The following is a 21,468-nucleotide window of genomic DNA, read 5'->3' on the forward strand; positions in this document are numbered from 1 at the left end:
AACAGGGAAAGTTCTGGAGAGCGTGTGTTTTTCTACCATGAGTTAATGAAACTAACAGCACCAATAGCTGTCAGTCAATGTGTGCAGAGGAGTACTGTGCGTTTCTGCATTCTATCAATAAACAGAAACTGTGCAGAGATTGTAACCTAAAGCCCCCTGCGGTGCTCTCCTAACACTTCACATCCCATTTGTTCTGATGTTGGCACTGCCGGTTCACTCCCAGCTTTTTTACCACTTCTTTTCCACGCTGTCATTTTGCATCCGCTGACGGTTGGAAGTTAGCATATACCGCGCTCGTTTATTCTAGTAGAGAGCTTCACTAGCTTGACGTTGTCAGCCAAGCGTGCAGAAATTCAATCAAAAAGAATTTGCAGGGAAGCAGATCGCAGCACCGCTGAATCTTTGTCAGTATTGTACACGAAACACACAATCTGCTCCTCCTTTGGTGGATCTCTCGGCAAATACTGTAGTGTAGTTTCCAAATTGATTTGGACATCGCATGCCTCAGCACGGTGTTACTGACAGAAGTGTCTCTACTTTGTTGCTCTGTCTTTTGGCTTTTGTTTGTCGATAGGTCTAGACTCAGTCTTTTTGTATTGTCTTGTGCTGTTAGCTGATGATGAATTGCATGGATAGTGTAACAGCATTGATTTCTCTTTTCTCAATGTGAGGTACCATATTGACTGTCTCAGTAACTCAATCACTTATAATGGATAATAGCACAGAGGAACAAGCTTGTGTGTGTGTGTGTGTGTGTGTGTGTGTGTGTGTGTGTGTGTGTGTGTGTGTATTAAAGTGTTTACAAGCTTTTGCTTGACATTGTCTTTCATTCTTTCCATTTGTGATTGTGTGCAGGCATGATAGCTTGCATGTGCTTTATAAATATGTGCGTTTGTATTGTGTTTTCATGCATACACATGCAGTGTTTTTATGCCGGTGTGTGCCTGTCTCTGTGTGCGCAGATCTGAAAGGTCTGCATTATCAGGCTCTTGGCAACAAGCAAATGGAGAACCACCAAGTTCTGTTCAGTCTGTTCATCGTCAAGGCCCTGTCGCCCCGGGTTACAGGGTTGCTAGGGATGGATGGACAGACTGGCATCACCAAAGTGCCAACAAGGCGTGTGGGCACTGCGTATTCTGATTTCCTGCTCTTTTTCCTCTCCTTCATGTTGAACCTGGAGAAGCCCGTGACTTTATTTTACCTTCATGAATGTATAGTCACAGATTTTTATTTGAAAACTCAATTGGTTAAATTGAATTCATGCAAATAGAGGTGAGGTTATTACATACAAGTCAGTTTTCCTCACTAGGTGCTACTCAAAAAGGCACTCGACCAGAGGGAGTTTGCAGATTTGGGGCTTAGGAAGCAAGGCGCTTAGGTGCTTTTTAATATTTGGCCGTCTGTTAAATAAAACTGCTGCATAAACAGGGTGCGTTCTGTCCTTGCAAACAGGAAGCTAGCGCACTGTTTGATCTTCCTCCAGCCCAACCCACTTTTATTCTGTCACAATTAGCCGATGACAAATCGTACATTATAAATGGAGTCCCTGTTTGTTTCCAAATATTTAGTTGTTATGATGGTAAATGTGAATGTGTATTTGTGCACTGTTGTTGATTGACTCATTTTATTATTACTAGTGCATAACTAATCATAATGCGCCATTACTGTGGATGTTGTTTTAATATATGTTGTGATTTTAGAGTGTGTGTGTGTGTGTGTGTGTGTGTGTGAGAGAGAGAGATAGGAAAGGAGTGGAGGTTTGAGGCGCCAGCAAAGAGGATATGTCTGGCAGCTGTGTCATTTCGCAGAGTAAAGGATTATGAGAGAATTACAACAAATGAGCAGGAGGACCCACACACACACTCACACACAACTTTTCCCTCTACATAGTGTGTGTGTGTGTGATAGAGAGAGAGAGTGAGTGAGACTGTGTGCATTGTATGTTCATTGCTCAGTTGCTGCCAGTGACTCGCTACTGTGGCATTCACAGCAGCTGGTGCTGCTTTAGTCACAGTCTACCTGTGACTTCCTGCACACACTGACATGGAGCCATATCACACCAAATGAACAGGCACGTAAAAAAAAGATTTGGTATATGCTCTAAATCACAGCCGCGTTTTAAATACATGTATATATTTTTACGATGAAGAGGATATGAGTGAATCCTCAGCTGAGCTCTACAAAGAAGGATGACAATAGGGTTTAATAGATTATTTACTGTACATAAACCTACCAGGTATTATTCCCTTGAACTGCTCGGCTTACGGCGTGTGAGTGACAAATAATGGAATGAAAGGATATGAAGGATAAACACGTTTCTAGCTTATAATAACTGTACAATTACTGTATGGTTACTATAGAATTATTATAGGATTATTTCAACTCTGCAGCAGATATTGACAGTGACCATCTGTCCTGCTATTTTCAATCTCAGTCACACACTGATGATTGCAGAATGTGAGTTGTTGCATTAGTCTTAAGGGCACATTTGTGTGAATGTGTCATCTCTCGTGTGCTCTTATGCCACACTTCAAGGTTGCTTGATAACTGGCGAGGCATCCCTTACTGTCTTTGAGGCCGCAGTTATGCGTTGTCATTTTTACAGCCTATTATTGGGACACGCAGCCTTTAGTGTGACACTGCCTGCCGAGCGATAACAGGGCCCGGGGAGGGTGTCTGACCTCTGAACATCAGAGGGATGTTAACAAGCTTTTGTAGATGCCCGGGTGTTACATACAACAAAAACACTCTCTCACAGATGTGTTCTTACACACTGACTCTCACATGATGGCATAATTCAGAATTAATTCACAGCTGATGAGAGGGCACTCAGAGAACTTTAATATTTTGCAGTCAAAGGATGGATTTACTTTCTGGATTTATATAGGCTGCTCTGTTGTTTGTAGGGCCCCAACTAATTAAATTATTTATGAATCTGTTGATATATTAAATGAATTGATTAATAATTGAATCTATGGTCAAACATAATGACAGATGTTCACCATAAATCAGAGCCAAAAGTGATGCTTGTTTTGTTAGTTAAATGGTGGTCGAAGCATAATGATATCAAGCATATCAAGCAAAGCAAATGTTGTTTTCAATAAATGGTTGCAGACATAGTCGGCATTTTTACTTGATAATGTCTTCAAAAGTAATCCATAATTGAAAGGTGTATTGATTTGGTGACCATCTTATCATGTTACACTAGAGTTGCAACAAAAATGAAGTCTTTATTGGATTATTCTCAATCCTACAATTCATTGTTTGGTGTCTTAATTATCAGATCCAAAACCAATCCAGCCCCCCCGCCACCTCCTGACAGACCCTGCAATCTGCCTTTAAATGCCACAAAGCTATGTCTAAATCGATCTCCCCTGTCATTTTAGGACCATGAAGCTGCATTCAAAACTGAAACACTGCACTGTCAGCAGTTTCTCTTCATGGGTCAGTGCCCTAATGAACACCACGTGTGTTAAGGGTTTGAGTCCAGGTTGTAGCATATGTCACATGTCACACTTTTTTTTGCGAACTGTACAACCAACCTATATTCCCTGAATCTGTGATGCTCCACTCAACAATCCCAGGATCTGCACTATGGAGCTCATCATTGAATCATCATATGGATCAACAGCTCCATGCCTTGATCAATTATTCATAGGAATCTCTCTGAGGTGAATAACAAGCGCCTCTGTATTCACTTAGGACTGTGTATGTGTGTAAAACATGAGCTACAGATCTCAGCTCAGTTTTTGGCCTTCCAAAGGTCCTGACATTCGGCACTTGTCTCGAGGGGGTATATTGAGTCTCCCAGCAGCTTGTGGCGCTTCAGCAGTCAGTTCATGTCTTCTACTGCCCTTTCACTGTCTCTTGTATTTCCTGTAGAAATGAAAGAGATAGTAATGAGGCTTTTTGGACAACGTCATAGCTTTCTTTACCTTTCCGGATCTTCACAGGGCTCTCAGCTCAACTCCTTTTCTTTTACTGTTTTACTGTACAGTCTGGCTAATTTAATGGGCCATCATGACCATACAGTGAAATATAAGGCCAGTATAACCACATAAAGGGTGTTGTTTTATCATATTGATTGATTGTCTCTCTTCTCTCCTTGTATTTAATGAAGTTAGGAGTCAAAGGAGAAGGTGCTTTTGAAGCTAAGTGATACTTAATATGCAGTAGTCAGGAGAGGTTGTTAAAAATTATAAAATGAACGTTCCAGTCATGCAAGTGTTTACTGTTTCTTCAAATCCTGAAGTATTCCTTTCTTTACATTTTCTTGGAATTTAGATTATTAAGAGACACACTTATTTCCACCTTAAAGTCACTTTTGAAAGTTAGAAATACATTTTTACATTTCGTGGCTTTTATATTTTATTAATGATGCAATTTTTTTTCTCCTTTACCCATGAAGTTTTTCTAGACAAACGTGTCATTGTCATCATGGCCAATATCGCAAATAAAACACACTATGAAAGAATTTGAAATGAACAGTTTCACACATGCTGAAGAAAGAATCTTTTTTTCCAAACACATATTTATTGTTTTAAAGGATTATAAAAGGTACAACTTGCCATGGGGACACAAACAACAAAACCAAAGAACGATAATCTCTTCATAAATCTGTGCACATAATATAAACAAAAGAAAATATAAGAAAAAAATGCAATGAATCAATCCTTTCAAAACCTCAAACTCCTAGAGTCATTTGTTTGTAGCACTTGTGGCGAGAAACACGTGGTGCAACCAGCTGTTTATTCGGGGCCTGTCAGCAGAACAATAGCTGTGGTAGCCAAAAGCAGAAGGAAGGCTAACTATGCTAAGCTAAGTGGCAAGACGAACAACAGGAAAGGGCCAGGAGAGGCCAAAACATAGGAAATTAGCTGCTGTTTACTGGTGCTTGTCTAGACTTGTTCCTACTAATTAAGTGAGAAGAGCCCACTTGTGGATTTCTGATCTCTAAGGAACGAGCTCTCAAGGTTACTTCAGGTTTCATTGTTTGTGCTGCTTTATAAATGAGGCAGTGTTTGACCCATTTGTGGCCCCCAGGACTGTGTGCTGTGGCGTTAGCCCTACAATAATCCCCCAGCGACCCAGAAAGTCATTTCTAGAGCAGCCGGTTATGTGGGCCATAGGCCTAATAACACAACAATGGCGTCATATGGCTGAGAACGTGTTAAAGACGGCAGGGGTTTGGCCAACCCCGTGTGTAATAATAAAAGCCCCATGTCGAATTCATGCCCCTGACCACCACATTACCGTGAAGTTCAGCTCTGCTACAAGTGTAATTGATTACAGTTGTCTAAAAGCAGTGCCTCTTGGGTATGTGAACTGCCACTGAATGATGTATCTGAGCACACAAATTGCGGTGTGAGTGACCCAGAGGGTTTCATTAACAGGAGAAGGGCTGAGGTCTCTTATCTGAGCCATGCATAGGATTAGAACGAAGTAATGTGTATTTGTGTGTGTGTGTGTGTCTGTGGGCACTGTATTACTGAGGTGGGGGATAATATGAATAATACTGTCTGACTTTTTGATTAAGTCTTAGTACCCCTGGTTTAGCTTTAGCCTAATGTCTTCAGTGTGGCTGAGTGCAGCTGCATCATTATACCCATAATTCTGTCAGTTTTTGTATACAGGACGTTTGGTACAAAACAAAAGGGTGAAGGTTGACATATTTCCCAGCATGCAGCTGCAATCCTGGAGCCTCTCATGGGGCGTTATGGAGGACAGTGCGAGGACAGAGGAGGCAAACAATCCCTACAAACTGCACTGTTCTCTGGGGCATATTTTTCCAGATGAGGCCGTCATCTCACGGCCTCTGATGAAGCACTCTGTGTGTATGTGTGTGTGATTTTATGTGTGTGGGTGGCCTGTTTACATTCCACTGATTCCTCGCGGGAGTCCCTCTCTTCACCCTCTGTTCCCAAACTGTTTGCCCTTATGTGTGTACGTGTGTGTGTTTAGAATATTTTTAGACTTCTCGCTGGAATACAATTGGCAACTGTCCCCACACCAAAGCGTACCCCGGGTCAAACTTCACTCCCTCACAAACACACACACATTCTAATGGACTCTTTAACCTTGTTGGAGTTGAGAGTGGGAATGCGATGTTCATGTGTACGGTACACACCTACAGTAAATGTATCATAAAGTACATGAAAGTGTTCACTAAGTGAATTTTCAAAAGTAAAGTTTCCAAATGTTGTTGTGTATTTCTAGGAAATCTTACACAACAACTTTGTGGTAGGAAGTGAGGAGATTGTAGATGTCATTTTTGCGCCCAAGCAGCTTAGGACAAAATCTGCAATCTCTTATCTGGCTCTGTTCACACCGTTAATTCCGCCTCAAGAGATGATTTCTTGTGTGTGCTGTGTCAGCTGACGGTAACTGTTTAATCTTCATCTAAGCAACAATCACACAAATCTAGCTGGGGTTTGTGGTTTTTAAAATATATATATATATTTTATTTCCAGGATGACACAGGATGACATGGCAAATATCAACAGGTGGTTTACTTCACTCAGCATCTATTTAAAGACGCCATGTCCGTATTCTTTTAATTGACTTCCTCTTTGGAGAAATCCTTGTAATCTACACCGAGCAACATCCTGTCTGCTCTGATGGCCCGACTCAATAATTGATATGACGCTGATACACTGCCAGGCAGTTCTTAAGAAAGGACAAGTCATTATCATTATAATATGATGCCATATGTTGCATTACATATTTAACCCAGGGTGATACCAACAGGAAATTTCACCATCAGCAGCACTCCATGGGTCAGAGCAGCGTGGCGTGTGTTGTGCAAAGTGTGTTAAGTGTCCAGGGCTTTGCTAATGGTCTAATATGAGCTTGCGGTCAGGAGCAATGAGAGGTAATTTACAAATGCTGCAGTGTAATGGCTCTTGATAACAAGGAGCACTCTGGAAGAGTATGGTTAGAGTTCAGATGTGTGTGTGCGTGCTGAGCAGTGCACAGTGTTGAGTATACAAGCGGGTAAAAGAACAACAAATTAAAGGCAAAATTATTGAGTGGCGAAAGCAACCAGCCGATCTCCAGATTAAACAACAAATTGCATTAGTAATTGACACATAATTTGTTCTTTTCTGATCTGACACTCCCGTGGTTAAGGTCTGGTTAGGTGTAGTAAAAGAAATGACTTGGCTATATGTGTACACAGAGCTGGAGTAGAAAGGGCTGGTAGGACTGAATTCAGGAGGCAGGCAGCCTGGAGATGGTGTAGTATGGTTGGAAAACACATGGTAGCAAAAACACATGAAAAAAAAAGTTTGGCAGAGAGTCACTGTACCACAAAGGAGACAGAACAATCTGGTGGCAGGAGTGCTGGAGTATTTTTTTGCAGGAAGTTGATGAATTGATTGGAGTCAGGTATGGAGATGAGCCAGGTGCCAGGAAGGAAAACGCGCCCACAACACATATACACAAACATTACCCCCCCTGTAGTAAGGGAGTTGCAAGCTGATTGGCAGCAGCAGGCTGTAGTGGATGGGCTAGGAAGGCCTGCAAGTGTGGTCCATCCAGGACATGGACAAACTACCATATCGGGATATATGCCAAGGACATTGAAGCTGTTCTGAAACCTGGTTTTGACCAAACACGTTACTTAAGACACGGATGGTTTTTCCTTTAAATTGTCACATCTGTACTGTACAGTTCAGTTCAGCACTGTTCGTTTTTATGAGACTATTCCACTTACTTTCCTTCCTCCGTGTCACTTTGTGAATAATATCAGTGAGTGTCACACCTGTCTGTCCCGATCTCTCCACACATCTTGCCACATTATCCACCCACTGTGTCAGAATGGATTTGTCTCTGGCCACCGCAGCTTCCTTGAAAGTGTGAACGTGTCTCAGTTGCATTTTCCTCTCAGTCCGCTGCCTACCCAACTGAGTGCTTTAATTTATTCTTTCACTTGGCTCACTCCTTCTTTCTCCCTCCATCTCTCTCTGTCACGCTGGTGCCTGTCGCCGGCTAATTGGTTCATCTCTATTCAAATGACGCGTGCGTGCGTGCGTGCGTGCGTGCGTGCGTGCGTGCGTACGTGCGTGCGTGCGTGCGGGCGTGCGGGCGGGCGTGCGGGCGGGCGTGTATGTGCGTTGGTTTTCTCGCTGCATTTGTGTGTCTACACATCTCTAGTGTGCGTGTGTGCGCAAATAATTGTGTACATGTGTGTGTGACTGACAGCAGATTTTCTCCGCCACCAGCAGGCTTCTGTGTGCTGCTCTGATGCACATTCAGTTGGTTCATTTGGTTTCCAGCGCTCCCTCGGGACACACTGAGTCGCCCCCATTAACTGATTTGAGAAGGGCTGTGGCATCCACCGCCGCTTTGTAAATAAATATTCTACTGTGTTATATATTTATTATACATGCTAAGGCCCTCTAGTTCATATAGTTGTTGAATATAGCAAGCAGCTTCTAGAAAAAGGAAGTGATATACAGTTTTTGGCTACAGTTGTGTGAGACATCTGCATCTATTTGGTATCTTCACTGACAAACAACAGGTGGGTAAAACTCTTAGCTGTAATGTATTTTACTGTAACAAGCTTGTCAGAAACATTGGCAACTTAAAGAAGGTTGACATTATGCGAAATTTGAGTTAACATGAGTTAGATGAGAAGAAGTCAGATTAGCTTAGCTTAACACAAACAAGAGGAAACAGCTAGCCTGGCTCTGTCTGAAGGTAACAAACCTGCCTACCAGCAGCTCTAAAGATCACTGGTTAATAGATCGTTAATAGATCTTGTGTTGTGGTTTTACAGGTACATGTGCCAGGCTACTTCTTTGCAGACTTCCTGGAGCCCCCCACGTGGAAACCTCACGTTGACAAGGAAGCAGATAACTGTGACCGGCTGAGAAATTGTAAGATAACCACAACTTGACCTTTCAACCCATCAGTTTTTGTGCAGACCAAACAAACAAGATACATAATGTGCTAATTAGTAACCTAGAAGTGCAGGTACACAGATTAAGTCAACTTTGGATAGAGCCAGGGTAGCTGTTTCCAGTCTGTATGCTAAGCTAGGCTAACCAAATGCTGACTGTAGCATCATGTTTACTGTACAGATATGAGATTTTTACTTCTCAAAATATTGAACTATTCCTTTAGAATAGGAACAAAAACTGTAACTTGTGCACATTTGCTCCAAATTTGCTGCTGGTTTTGATTCCTCCCTTCTGACCTGGAGTGCCTCTTCTTCAATGAACACCCTTCCTACTTTTACTGCCTTCAAATATGGAACAAGCTTTGGCTTGTGAAATGAGGAATCAGATGGAATTGAGAAAAAGGTGGTGCCTCATGCAATCTTCCAGAGTTGCTCAGGTGTGCGCTGGACCGATTTAACCAGAAATCCAAAGATTGCTGTCTGAGAGTTGCCATGTCTTGCAGCATCCTCCCCCTCCTCCTACTTCTTGTAGAGGTTTCCACGTATGTTTGGCTGGAATCCCCCACCCCCAGCTGCTGTTTCTGATTGTAGATATGCCCTTTGAGTCCCTGCAGGCTTCCATATTTTACCATATCCTTATGCGCTCTGGAAGGACACAGGGAAAGGTGAGGCAAGAGGTTGAGGGCATGAGGAGAAGGAGAGAGGTGGAGGGAGAACAAACTGACTGCATTATAGACAAAGACAATGAGAGGAAGGACACAAACAGAGATATCAATTGTAGAAAAGACACAACCGAGGACAGGGAAGACGTGAAAGAGTTGGCGGTTTATGTGAAGTGGAGGACAAGGGAGAGGTACATCGCCAGAGCTAGATAGGGAGGAAGAGGGTGTGTGTGTGTGTGTGTGTGTGTGTGTGATAAACAGTCCAAGCCAGCAGAAGTATGTCTGAAAAATGGCTCATACTGAAAGGTCAGAAGCTGCACTCCTTCACTTTTTTCACCCTCCCTCCTCTCTGCTCCTTAACCTCGCCTCAAATATGCACACGCATTCATTAGCAAAGCAGACTTGTGTTCCCTCTCAAGCACAGTCACAGTGTGTTATAGGCCAACGTTACAGAGGGTTGAAAGGGTCCGACCCCCTGCCACTCGCCCCGTCTGGGTTGCCTAATAAACCCACCCCTGCTGTGGTTAGAGCCTTGTAAAGACGGATCACATTTCCATTTCAGTTGCTCATCTGCTCGCACACACACATACATGCAGACACACACCGCCTATTAATACCCTCCATTTCCCTGTGCTGTTTGTCCAAAAGGCTGGTGTCACCGGAGGAGATAAATGAAGTGCTGCGAGGCAGTTTTCAGAGAATGGTGTGCAGCCTCCACAGCTTTGGGGTGTGACTCCAAGACTTGGAAGAAAAAAACAATTATATTGGTGCTTGTTAATACATCTTTGAAAGAGAAAAGTGTGGATGTGTGTTGTCCATGTGTCGCCTTCATTCGTGCGTGTGTATTTGCAAGAGCGAGAATGAGATCATGCGTCTCTAGGCATCTGTTGCATCTCATTACCAGCTTTTGGAATGAATTACCTCGCGCGCACACACACACACACACACACACACACACACACACACACACACACACACACATCCTTCATCCTATTCCATCCAGCCTGATAATCCCTTTATCTTGGCGGCTATTCAACACATAAAGGCCAATGCCACTGAATAATGATGTGGTTGTATCTACTCCTCATTCACTCTAATGCTAATCTTCATCTCAAGGTGACAATGATGGAGAAATTTTATGCCTGCAGTCGTTCAGCGCTGAATAAATCTTTTGTTTCCTACTCCGGGTATGTGATCCCCTGATATGCGGTGTATCTGTTTGTATAAGTGCAGTTAAAGGTCTGTTTTTTCGAGTTCAGTATCGGTTTTGTTGGAGAGCGGTAGTCAGAATGATTAGACACACGCTCACACATAGACAACCAGACGCCCTTTGTTAACCTCACTTTGCAGCCCTGTCCATGCTCTTCGTTCTCAAATTCCCAGAGTTCAACTGTTCAATTCCCCTCCAAACCTCCATTAGTGTTTGCAGAGAAGGTCACTTACAATGTGAGTGACAATCCCTGAAATCATTACAACAGTCCATCTCTTTTTTGTCACGCTCCGCGCACTCTTTATAATTTACATATTTAAATGACACGGCTGGCTGGTTTGTTTAATCACAGAAAATTGCTCCACTGCACAATTACTGAAGTCTGTTGTGTCTTAGCATTTTATTATTAGCTGAGCGGCAGCGCTGTCACGAAGCTAATCAATTTGAGACAGTGACAGGACATATTTTTCACTGGAACAACTGGAATGAAAGTGCTTTGTCAGGATGTGGAGAATAAAAATAAAAAACAAGCTTGTGTGGAATTTGGACCAACTCATTAAATTTCAATTTGACAGATGTTTGCTTGCAAAGCAGTGGCAAAAACACGAGCATAAACACTGCGCCAGGAAGGTTTTTGCTTGTCAAGATCAGAGGGCAGTGGTGGTTCTGGATCGTGTTTTTACTGATGTGTGAAGTTCTTAATGTTGATAGTACTGTACTTCCACTTTTGGGGGAGCTGTGGGAGAATGTGAAGTCGAGTTGAAAATGAAAGACAGAACTAAGCAAGCCTGAGAAAACCGTTTTTGGACGAAAGAAGGAGGAAGGCAAGGAGAAAAGTGGAACTAACATGCAAAGTGATTGAGGGCGGGGATTCTTTCCGTTGAGTGTGATCCATTCTTTCCTCATAGTCACACATTGCAGAGCTTAGTAGAACGGATGCTCATAAAATCAAGTCTAAATTATATAAATGCAAAGCAACGCACCGGGCATTGGCAACAAAAAAGACATTAATAGATTAGATAAAGTAGGATAAAGGCGGGGGGGCTACCTGAGATGCTAAATGTAAATTTTGCTAAACAATTGTGTAACTTATAAAATATTAGCCTATTATATATATATTAAAGTGAGGTTGCCATCCTCCATGTTTGTCACAAAAATACCCTGAAATTCAGAGCTTAACATTATACATCTACAATCCAGCCTCAATTGAGTTACAGCACTGTGTTCATCCAATTAGAATACAGTAGTTTCTGGTTCAGTAGAGTCTCTGTGGGCAAAAACAGGCCTCCAAAGACTCCATGGTCATCAGTGTCCTCGAAAACCGGGGGAGGAAGACAGGAAATGTTTCTTTCCCGCGGGGCTGTGTGACATTAACTAAAGGCAGAGTTTCCAGGCCCACATACATATGTTTACACAAACCCTGCACATATACACAGAGCCTTTGTGGACTGTAAGGTCAGTACACAGAAATGCTTAGGGAGAGGGAAGCTTTGTCATTTATCGTGAATACACATGTTGCTGTTTCTGTGGCCTCGCAGCTGGGAGGGATTCAAGAGAAGAGAAGATGAGATTGAAACAAGATTTCCCAGTTAACCATGAGACCACCCTGCCGTCCTATAAAATGTGGTTGTGAAGGATTTATCATAAAGTACAACAAGTGGAGGATATAGTTCACCTCTTCAAAATGTGTTCATTGCAGTACAAGATGCATACAGAGAAAAGGAAAACAAAAGAACAAACATATGTGCAAATGTTCAGTGTACTTCAGTGAATGAAAGATAAGATGTTTGGTTGCATGTCGGCTGTATCCCTTTGAATCTCTTTCAATCATGAACAACTCCAGGGAGTGAAACGTTTATCTGCTTGTGGAAAATGCTTCATATTTCGCTTATAAGTCCCCAGTGGGAGATAGATATAAATGTTGCCGCTAGGAGATATAACGACTGTATCTTGCAACACCCATATCTGTAATATGAGAGAGGCAGAGGGGTGGGGGGGAGAAGAGAAGAGAAGAGCCTTACTAAATTATGCAGTTTCAATTTCCCCATTTAGGGAGGATAGATCAATTTCTCATGCTAAAACCACTAACCCCTTAGGATGGACAGCGTTGCCATGGCAACATGAATTATGTCCCTTGATCAGAAGCACCTGTTTTTCATGCTCGTACAAGCTCACAGCCACACGTGTACATACGCACACATGCTGAGACGGACAGTGATTAGTAAATTAGACCGTGCAAGACTGACTAGCGTTGAATATACAGTGACTCGGCACCATGGCTCCTCATTTATGAACTTACACTTGTAGCTTCTTTTATTTGTAACGATGCATTTAATTCAACAGATATGGCCGTGTGTGTGTTGTGTGTGTTAATGCATTATCTCAGTCAGGGCAGTGTCCCTGTTGCACTGCAGCCTGTAGGGAGTTGTATTTCATTAACCCTCCCTGGGGATGGGTTTGTGTGCACTATGTATGCGTGTTTATGTCACTATGACTATTTGGGCCTGTGTGTGCTTTTTGCTTTCCTCCTATTGTTTCCTTCACCCCTTCTTTTTCTTTATTTTGTTACCACTTCTTATCAGAATAAGAATCAGAATCGGGTTTATTGCCAGGTACATTTTCACATGCGAGGAATTTGCCATGGTATGAATTGGTGCTTACAGTACACATAACATAAACAGTAATATAAATATATAAAAAGTAAGGAGATCAGAAAAAATTTACAAGTATATAAAAAATATAAAAAGATACAATAATACTATAATACAATGCTGACAAGCATAAAATAGAGTATATATTATAGAGTTGTCCTCCCTCTGTGCCCCCCCCCCCCCCCCCTTTTCTCTTTATCATCCTTTCTCTACTCTCTTGGCAGCAGTCCCCTATCTTTCTTCTCCCCTCCCCCATGTCTCCCGCCCCCACCATCCAAATGGCCCTCCGGTCAGGACACAAGATGGTCAGTGGTGTGTATATTATGTGGTGCATCCGTGTTAATTGTTTTTCTGTTTTTATAGTGACCAATGGAAATCCCACAAAGCTCTTTTTAAGAACAATTTGTGCATTTGGGTATATATGATGTACACTTGTTTGCACTTGTGTATACCACTTATTAACCCTAGTTATACCCACATCGCCCTGGTGAAATTATAATGTCAACAAAGGAGGCACTCCCCCTCTCACAAACACTAGCTAGCTAACGATGCTGGGGCGTGATATTGCATGCTGGGGGTGAGAAATGGAGATGACAAGTGGAGACGGAGGGCTCTAGAGGAGCCTTTTTTTGTGTTATTTTTCTGTTTCAATGGGATATATATATTTGAAATGTGGTACACGGTGTGTTCAACAGTACAGAAGCCTTGCAGGGTACTGTGTTGTTGTTCATGAACATAAGGTCTTTGGGTTGTGCTTAGTCCTTGCAGAACTGCAAAGTGTAATGTCATTGGTATTGTGTGGGTGTGTGTGTGTGTTCATATTTTTGCTGCCCAGAAAGATCACAGAAAACTAGACAAAGTAAACTTTTGCATACAGCGCTTTTGTAACAATAACTTCTGGTTCATTTCCCCCAAACAGTGCACAAAACGGAGTCATCACTTCTAACTCCCTTTTTTAATTTTAGAAATGTTGCTGCTTTGAGCTTCCTGCTGTGCTCCACACCAGCATGACTGCTTAAAGAAAGTCGATGCTTTTTCTCCCCCCCAAAAACTAGATTATTTATTATTGTGGAAATGCCTCTGGCTCTCCAGTGAGAAGCTTCCTGGGGCTCATTTCTCAGCAGCCATCCAGCTGTAAACCTTCCCTGTCTGTGTGCACCCAGAGGACCCTGCAGAGGGAGGTGTCACACAGCCACAAAGGCATCCACAGAAAGTGAAGCACTGCTCTGCCTGTGGATGTTAATTCTCTCTTTCTCCTGTTTTTGCTGCTATCCAACAGCTTGTCCAACAGATGAAACTCCCACACACACACACGTTGCTCTGCCTGGATGGTATGCTTCACTGCAATGTCAGGTAGGGTCTTTTCCTGTAGAGCAGGAGGGCTCAAATTGGATTCCTTGGCTCCATGGCTCTAGTTTCTTGCATGGAGGGTTATGCTTTGATGGGGCTTGTGGTTACTCTTTGTGTGTGTGTGTGTGTGTGTGTACAGCTGTGTGAGGGTAGACTTTGGATTTCTGCCTGCAATTCCCAAAACACATTCCTTTTCAAATGGCTTTTCCAGTCAGTTATTTCCTATGGCATGAAACAGAAGACAGCCACACTGATTGTCTCTTGCTTCCAAGGCTTCTGTTTTCTTTCATTAAAGCATGAACGCGCCGGGAGAAAGAGAATGACTGCACAAGAAAGTACAGTTGTAGTCCTTGGCTCTTTGTCTTGTATCACATGGTGGTGGCCTGTGAGGAGCTTTCCACTGTGAAAAAAGATACTCAGAGCTTTTATGTGCAGTATTTATCGGGTATTTAGGAATTAAGTGTGTCCTCAGAGGGAAGAATGGATGGTTTACTCCACACATATTTTCTACTAGCAGAGAACTATGTCAGAAATCTTATTGAGATCTGGATCTGTGTTTGTAGTTAACAGGTTCTTCATACCAAGTGAGTGAAGACTGAGATTTTTTTAATGACGTACAATGTGGCATAGTAGAGTAGGAGACAGTACAATGAAAGGGGATGGCTGCAAGTGCAACAAATGTGCGGGAGCTCTCTGCCTCAGAGGGCAAATTTAATGCTACTTGAAAGCAAGACCATGTAATATTATTATTATTATTATTATTTTATTTTTATTTTTTTGTTTACCATTGGTTTGTAGTGTTTTTATTGCAGATTTTACAATAAATTTGAGGAGCAGACAGGTGGAGGGATCAGGGATGAGGCTTTACAGCTGAACTCCAGAGTCCTGGTCTTTTTCTGCCAGGGAACCACCAAAACCTCAACATGACACTGAAGCGTCTTGCGAGGAGCCTGAAAGTTGCATTTGGACAGATTTTGGACGCTGGGGGGTTTACGGCAGACGGTCCTGGAAATCACCAAATCCACGATGTACAAAGTCCCTTCAACAACCTGACTCCATGCCTTGCTGACGGAGGAGATTTTGTAGAGGAAGGGGTCTTTTGATTGGGTGTTGTAGTAGTTGGTGGCGACGAGGAGGGCCTTCTGGTCGTCCTTGTTGATGTTGGTCACACCTCCAACTATGGGGCCACCTTTAAGGCCCGCCAACACCTCCAGTGCCAGAACGCCGAGCAGAGAGACGAGCAGCAGCGTCTTCAGTCCCATCATGCACTCTGTCTGTGAGTTCTCGTCTGTTTGGTGTGAGGCGTCGATGCTCTGAACACAGATCAGCTCTGTTCACAACAAGACCATGTAATATTTACATTTACATATTTACAACAGCACTGGTGTGTTTCCGTTTGCAGTTGCACACATTCATGCACTCACCGCAGACCACGACTCAGTTTTTAGTGCCACAGCGATTCCTGGCCATATTACTTTAGATAAAATTATTCTAATCAGTACTATGCAGTGTTATTTACGGTTTTTAAATTGGGGTAAAAGTTAGCATGGGTACACTGGAACCTGTAACTCTGAGTTGAGGTATCAGAATCAGATAGAGAAAGAATCAGATCTGAGCATCCCTTGATGAATAATTAAAAGTAATCTTTCCAGCTTCTACACGTCAAGGTAATTTCATTTGCCCATTGGGATTTAATGTAAGAACAACACTATTATTTAATTCTTTATTTAGAAATGCAAATTTGCCTGTGTTTTTAGTGATTCGTTTTTTTTCTCACCTGCTCAAATTAATGTTGTTTTGTGGTTATTTTTTGATTAAATGACTTTCCCGCTGACATAAACTTAACTAAACTAAACTAAACTTTATAGTGTGGCACATAAATTCGGTTCATTGTTGACCTTGGAAACAGCATCTTGAAAAAAAAGTCTTAACACAAGGTCCAACTTGTTGTTTCCAAAGCTTTCAACCACATCTTGTGGCCTTCCCCAGCAGATGTGGTTGCTCGGTCGTAATGGAGATTGTCTCCATCAGAAAGGGTAGTGACCATACTTGAACAGAGACAGCAGTTAAAACATCCCTCATATACGACCACCTGTTATCACACGACCTATACATTCCCTACTTGGGTCACGTGATAACAACTAAACCATCTATATGACAAACGGGCTACACTATCAGCTGAGGGAGCCCTTGAGATGTGGTTGAAATCTTTGGAAATAAGTAAGCTGGACTTTGTGGGGAGGTTTTCAAGAATATTCAAGTCCTAGTAGGTGACCCTGAACTTTGACTTCATCATCTTCATTATCATCCATCAAGTACAACAAAGGCTATGGTAAAACCAAATGTGTAGACATAACCATGCACACTAAACCAGTAACACACCCTAACACACACACACACACACACACACACACACACACACCACCTGCAGCTTAATATTTCTCTACAGTGTGAGTTGCGTTCAAAACATTTCTGTGGATTTTTTTTTCTCCCTCTCTCTTTCTCTCTCTACCACCATAAATAGCACTGATGGGAAGAAGGGAATGTTGCCATGGTGACACAGCGCTGTGGCAGCCGGTAATTATCCTGGTGTTGGCACACGGTGGCAGATAGTGACACCTGGACACCTCTCAGTCCAGACCAAATACAGAATTTACCAGGTGTTAGTCATGTTAAGGGTGAAAGACCTGACGACATTTTGACCACACATAGCCTCTGATTTTAAGTCATTCCGAGCAAAATCGGCAGATCAAGGTCAAAATCCCATTGAGTAAGACTGTGTGTTTACCTTTATGTAAAACAACCCCTGGTGTAGCAGCGAGGATTCAAAGGTTTGATGTTTGTAGACTGAAACAAGCTTGGGGAGTACACAAGTGTGTGTGTGTGTCCATGATATTAAACAGTGTGGAGAAGACAATGAATATCATTATTCATATAATCATATAATATCATGTTACATGATACAAATCAGAGATGATGTCACCTGGTTATTATCCTCTCAGTTACATGGGCAGACTAGTCAATAAAGTGGGCATTGTGTGTGTGGAGTGAAGACACTGCACATGCCTGAAGGTGTGTGTGTGTGAACAGAAGTAGTCTGAGGGATGGCGTCAGCCTGTTGTGTATTTGATATGGGTATTAAAAAACACAAACATATTCAGAATCCCCACGCTGCTCTCCCACTAACACGCACACAACAACAACAACAACAACACTACCCTCCAAGGATAATATTCAGCTCAGTGCTTTACCTCCACCAAGCAGTAATCCCCCCCTCCTCGTTTTTATCTGCTCTCTTCCAGGCAAGGCCGACCTGACTAATCATCCAAGGTGTCAAGGTAAGGTTGTGTTTGCCTCTCACCAGCCACTCACACTGATAGCAACATGAGCTCCGGGTGTATTTCTCATCCTGGAAAAAACAAAAACAGGATTTGCACGTGTCCTTTTGAGGAAGAAGTTCTGCAGCACCGTTGTATTAGCCACAAAACTTCCTCGCTGCTAGAAGACGAGGTGCGCTTCCCCAAATCCCACACTCCCCAGTCGCATTAGCATAAGCGAGCTGAGAAACTCAATGGAGTTATTTTTTTTTTACCACTTACACACATTCTGTACATGCAAGCACATACACATTCCTCCAGACAGGAGTTTGGCTCATGCACACGCCAGAGAAGAAGAGATGGGGAAAGATTAGATTGACGTATTTTTGTCACAGCCTCCCGATCCTTGCCAGGACTGCTATAGCTGTCTTGTCGGCTGATTGAAAGGAGGACATGCAAAAGAGGGCAGATGGATAGATAACCAGAGAGAAAGTGCACCTGACTTTGTGTGTTTTTTTTTTCACTGTATTTCCTTGTCAGTCATCCTGCGTGTCACCTTCTCTTTTGGATTTTCATTCCTGCTACTCATCGTCTTCCCCTCCAACTCCATCATACACTGCAGTGCTAACTGTCCTCACACACGCACACAGACACAGACACACAGACACAGACACAGACACACAGACACAGACACAGACACAGACACACACACACACACACACACAGACTAGAATACAAGCCCCTCTACTCCACGTTTATTTGTTCTGAGGCTTAGAGTAACACACAAGCTCATCCCTACCACCACCCTCCCCATGCCGTGAGTCACCCGCGGCACCACACAGCGCCATAAATCACCCATGATAACATCAGGGGTTCCATCAGTTCAGTGAAACCCAACTTTGGCTGTTACACAGAGACGTGATGAGGTTGCTTATGCTGTGCGCAGAGCCCAGACACTAGTTGTGGAGTCTCTGGTGTTAAGGGCCACTGCAGCAGACTCCCTGTCTGCACTGCAGTCTGACTCTGCTATGTGCTGCCACCTGGTGGCCACATCTGAGCACAGTATGCAGTTGAGCTGCTGGTTAGTTAGGTTGTATGTTTGACTTTATTATTAAACCTTTAGTTCTTTATCAGTGAATGTTTAAAAAATGGCCAACATAGCCGGTGTATTTTTCCCCAGTGTATTTGTCAGATTGAAATTGTCATGTTAGTACTCACTGCTGTTTCGCAATAGAATTGGGAGGTGATTCACGCTGTTTCCTGTGATGAAACAGCTACACCAAAATCAAGTCAATCCAGTGTGTTTGCTTGACAAATAAAACACAGTTTGCAGAGTTCTGCAGATTGTATCTTTCAGTAAATTGTACTTATCCTCAATCAAGAATAATCATTTAGGATATGCAGAGAAAGTGAAAACACACAGATCCTTCCACTGCATATTTAATGTCACGTATGGTAATATAACGTGGAGTTTCCATTTCATTTGCTCAAACTTCAAAGCGTCTCTGTTCAAAGAAAGAATAAATAATTGTTGGTAAATTAGATCATTTGGTTTGTCGGTTTTCAATGTGCAAAAAATATTCATGACACATTTTTAATTTGTCTTCGTTCATTTTCTTGTGTTTCTCCAGCCGGTACCTGTCCGATGTCCTCTCCTGCCACAGTGTGATGCGTCATGGCTCCGGTGCTGAGTGGAGTGTGGTGGGGGCTGGAGGCAGGTGTCGCCGGGTCAGGGGCGGCAGCTGCTACAGGCATAGCGTCGTGGCTGGGCAGTGGGCAGCTGGTCCTAGCCGTCACCCTCAGCACCCTCACTGCCCTGCTCCTGGTCTCTGTGCTGCTGATGCTCTGTGCTAGCTGCCAGGGGTGAGCACACCTTCTGACACACAGTCACGCAAAAACTCGTTGCTGTTGGAGTTGATGTTCAAGGAAACACACATATTTAGAAGATGGCAGGAAAGTTTGACATGTGTTATGATTTGACAGTTTCCTGGTATTGACACGTCAGGAACAGAGCAGTGGTGTCCCTAAGGGCCAATTTGGCTTACAGACAATACAGTCAATAAAAATGTACAGCAATGAATACAACTAATAATAACACAGGAAAGCACACAGAAGCCAGAAACAAGGATGTTGTTTAGAAATCCACCCCAAAACCTGAAAGTATTAGCACTTTAGCCTCATCATTATTGGAAAGAAACCTCTTAATTTTCCTTTATATCACACAAGGTGCTATTTTAGGACTACGCGGTGTTCTCTGTGCTTTTTAATCATCCACATATCTCTCTCTCTCTCTCTCTCTCTCTCTCTCTCTCTCTCTCTCTCTCTCTCTCTCTCTATTCCTCCATTCCTCTCTATTTCTAGTCAGAAGAAGGCAGTCAATGGACATCCAGAAGGAGACCATCAGAACCTCATGAATGGAGTGAGTTGGGCTTCAAGGTTTTTCTTGCAATAGTACACGCATGACAACGGCTTAGCTTAGCTTAGCATACAGACTGGAGACAAGTGGAAACAGCTCACCTGACTCTGTCTGAAGGAAGCAATATCTGCCTACCAGCACCTATCATGCTCACTGGTTAACACACTATTTCTCATTTGTTTAATCCATGTAAAAGAAAGTGTCTACAAACATCAAACCTTTTGAAAAATTACGCTTTGGGTTATGGTTTTGACTATTTGGCCAGGCCCACTTACTACCTGGAGTCTTGTCAGTCTTTGAGGCAACCAGCAGAAAAGGAATATTGAAGTGGCTTTGAAGCCGTCCCTGAGAACTAGTTTCTAAAATTGTGATTAGCTTTCAAGTTGTGCTGTGTTTTTGAATTATTTGGGGGGGTATGTGTGACTGATATTGAATGCGGAGTTGAACAGCTGTGTGTTTTGAGTCAGCTTGCAGTAGGTAATTATGTGTGTGTGTGAACATTCACATTTACATAGACACACATAAATACTAATTTGCTCTCTTACACGGTCTCTCACATTATGCAAATGATCTTGTGTAACCATAGATGTTTTTTAAAGATAGATTCGGTGAGGGTCCAGTAACATCTTGGAATTCTGGGAAACTCAAAAAACAATTCTAGCAGTGAAAGATCAGCAATTAAATCTAAATGCTCTCTCTGGAAGCATGCATTCACAGCAAGAAACACACGTGCACATACACTCACATACTGTACAGTCCTTGTTAGTCGCTGCGTGTGTGAGTGACATGTCTGTAATCAGGCAGTGTAACCACTTGAATATGAAGCTGTGGATAGAGCTTCCACATTGGCTGCACGCCTGAATAACAAGTGCACACACATCTACACCCTGATATCCTATGACACACACACACACACACACACACAAACATTCTCTGACATTTACCTCCTAACCCAGTTCT

The 21,468-nt window shown here is 42.7% G+C and overlaps 2 protein-coding genes across 4 annotated transcripts in view; one reads left to right on the forward strand and one right to left on the reverse strand.

Annotated features, from left to right (window-relative positions):
* The window catches only part of pag1 (phosphoprotein membrane anchor with glycosphingolipid microdomains 1), a 47,762-nt gene that overhangs the window by 15,579 nt on the left and 10,715 nt on the right, over window positions 1-21,468 (forward strand). Inside the window, exons 2-6 of one of the 3 annotated variants that reach the window (XM_038725920.1) lie at window positions 8,780-8,879; window positions 14,705-14,778; window positions 18,078-18,113; window positions 19,724-19,955; window positions 20,454-20,511. In XM_038725920.1, coding sequence (XP_038581848.1) covers window positions 19,768-19,955; window positions 20,454-20,511 — 246 coding nt within the window. In that variant the 5' untranslated portion in view covers window positions 8,780-8,879; window positions 14,705-14,778; window positions 18,078-18,113; window positions 19,724-19,767. The remainder of the gene's footprint in view (window positions 1-8,779; window positions 8,880-14,704; window positions 14,779-18,077; window positions 18,114-19,723; window positions 19,956-20,453; window positions 20,512-21,468) is intronic. The other 2 variants (XM_038725919.1, XM_038725921.1) reach the window with 2 other exon arrangements.
* On the reverse strand, window positions 15,591-19,769 carry LOC119907775 (cystatin-C-like). Its single transcript, XM_038725461.1, has 2 exons — window positions 19,731-19,769; window positions 15,591-16,088 (listed from the first exon to the last, which is right to left on the reverse strand). Exons 1-2 carry the CDS (start codon window positions 19,767-19,769, stop codon window positions 15,591-15,593), a joined length of 537 nt encoding a protein of 178 aa, XP_038581389.1.

This window comes from Micropterus salmoides, unplaced genomic scaffold (genome assembly GCF_014851395.1).
Source record: "Micropterus salmoides isolate LMB-PRFRI ecotype aquatic unplaced genomic scaffold, ASM1485139v1 Ms_hic_scaffold_17, whole genome shotgun sequence".
Classification (NCBI taxonomy): domain Eukaryota; kingdom Metazoa; phylum Chordata; class Actinopteri; order Centrarchiformes; family Centrarchidae; genus Micropterus; species Micropterus salmoides.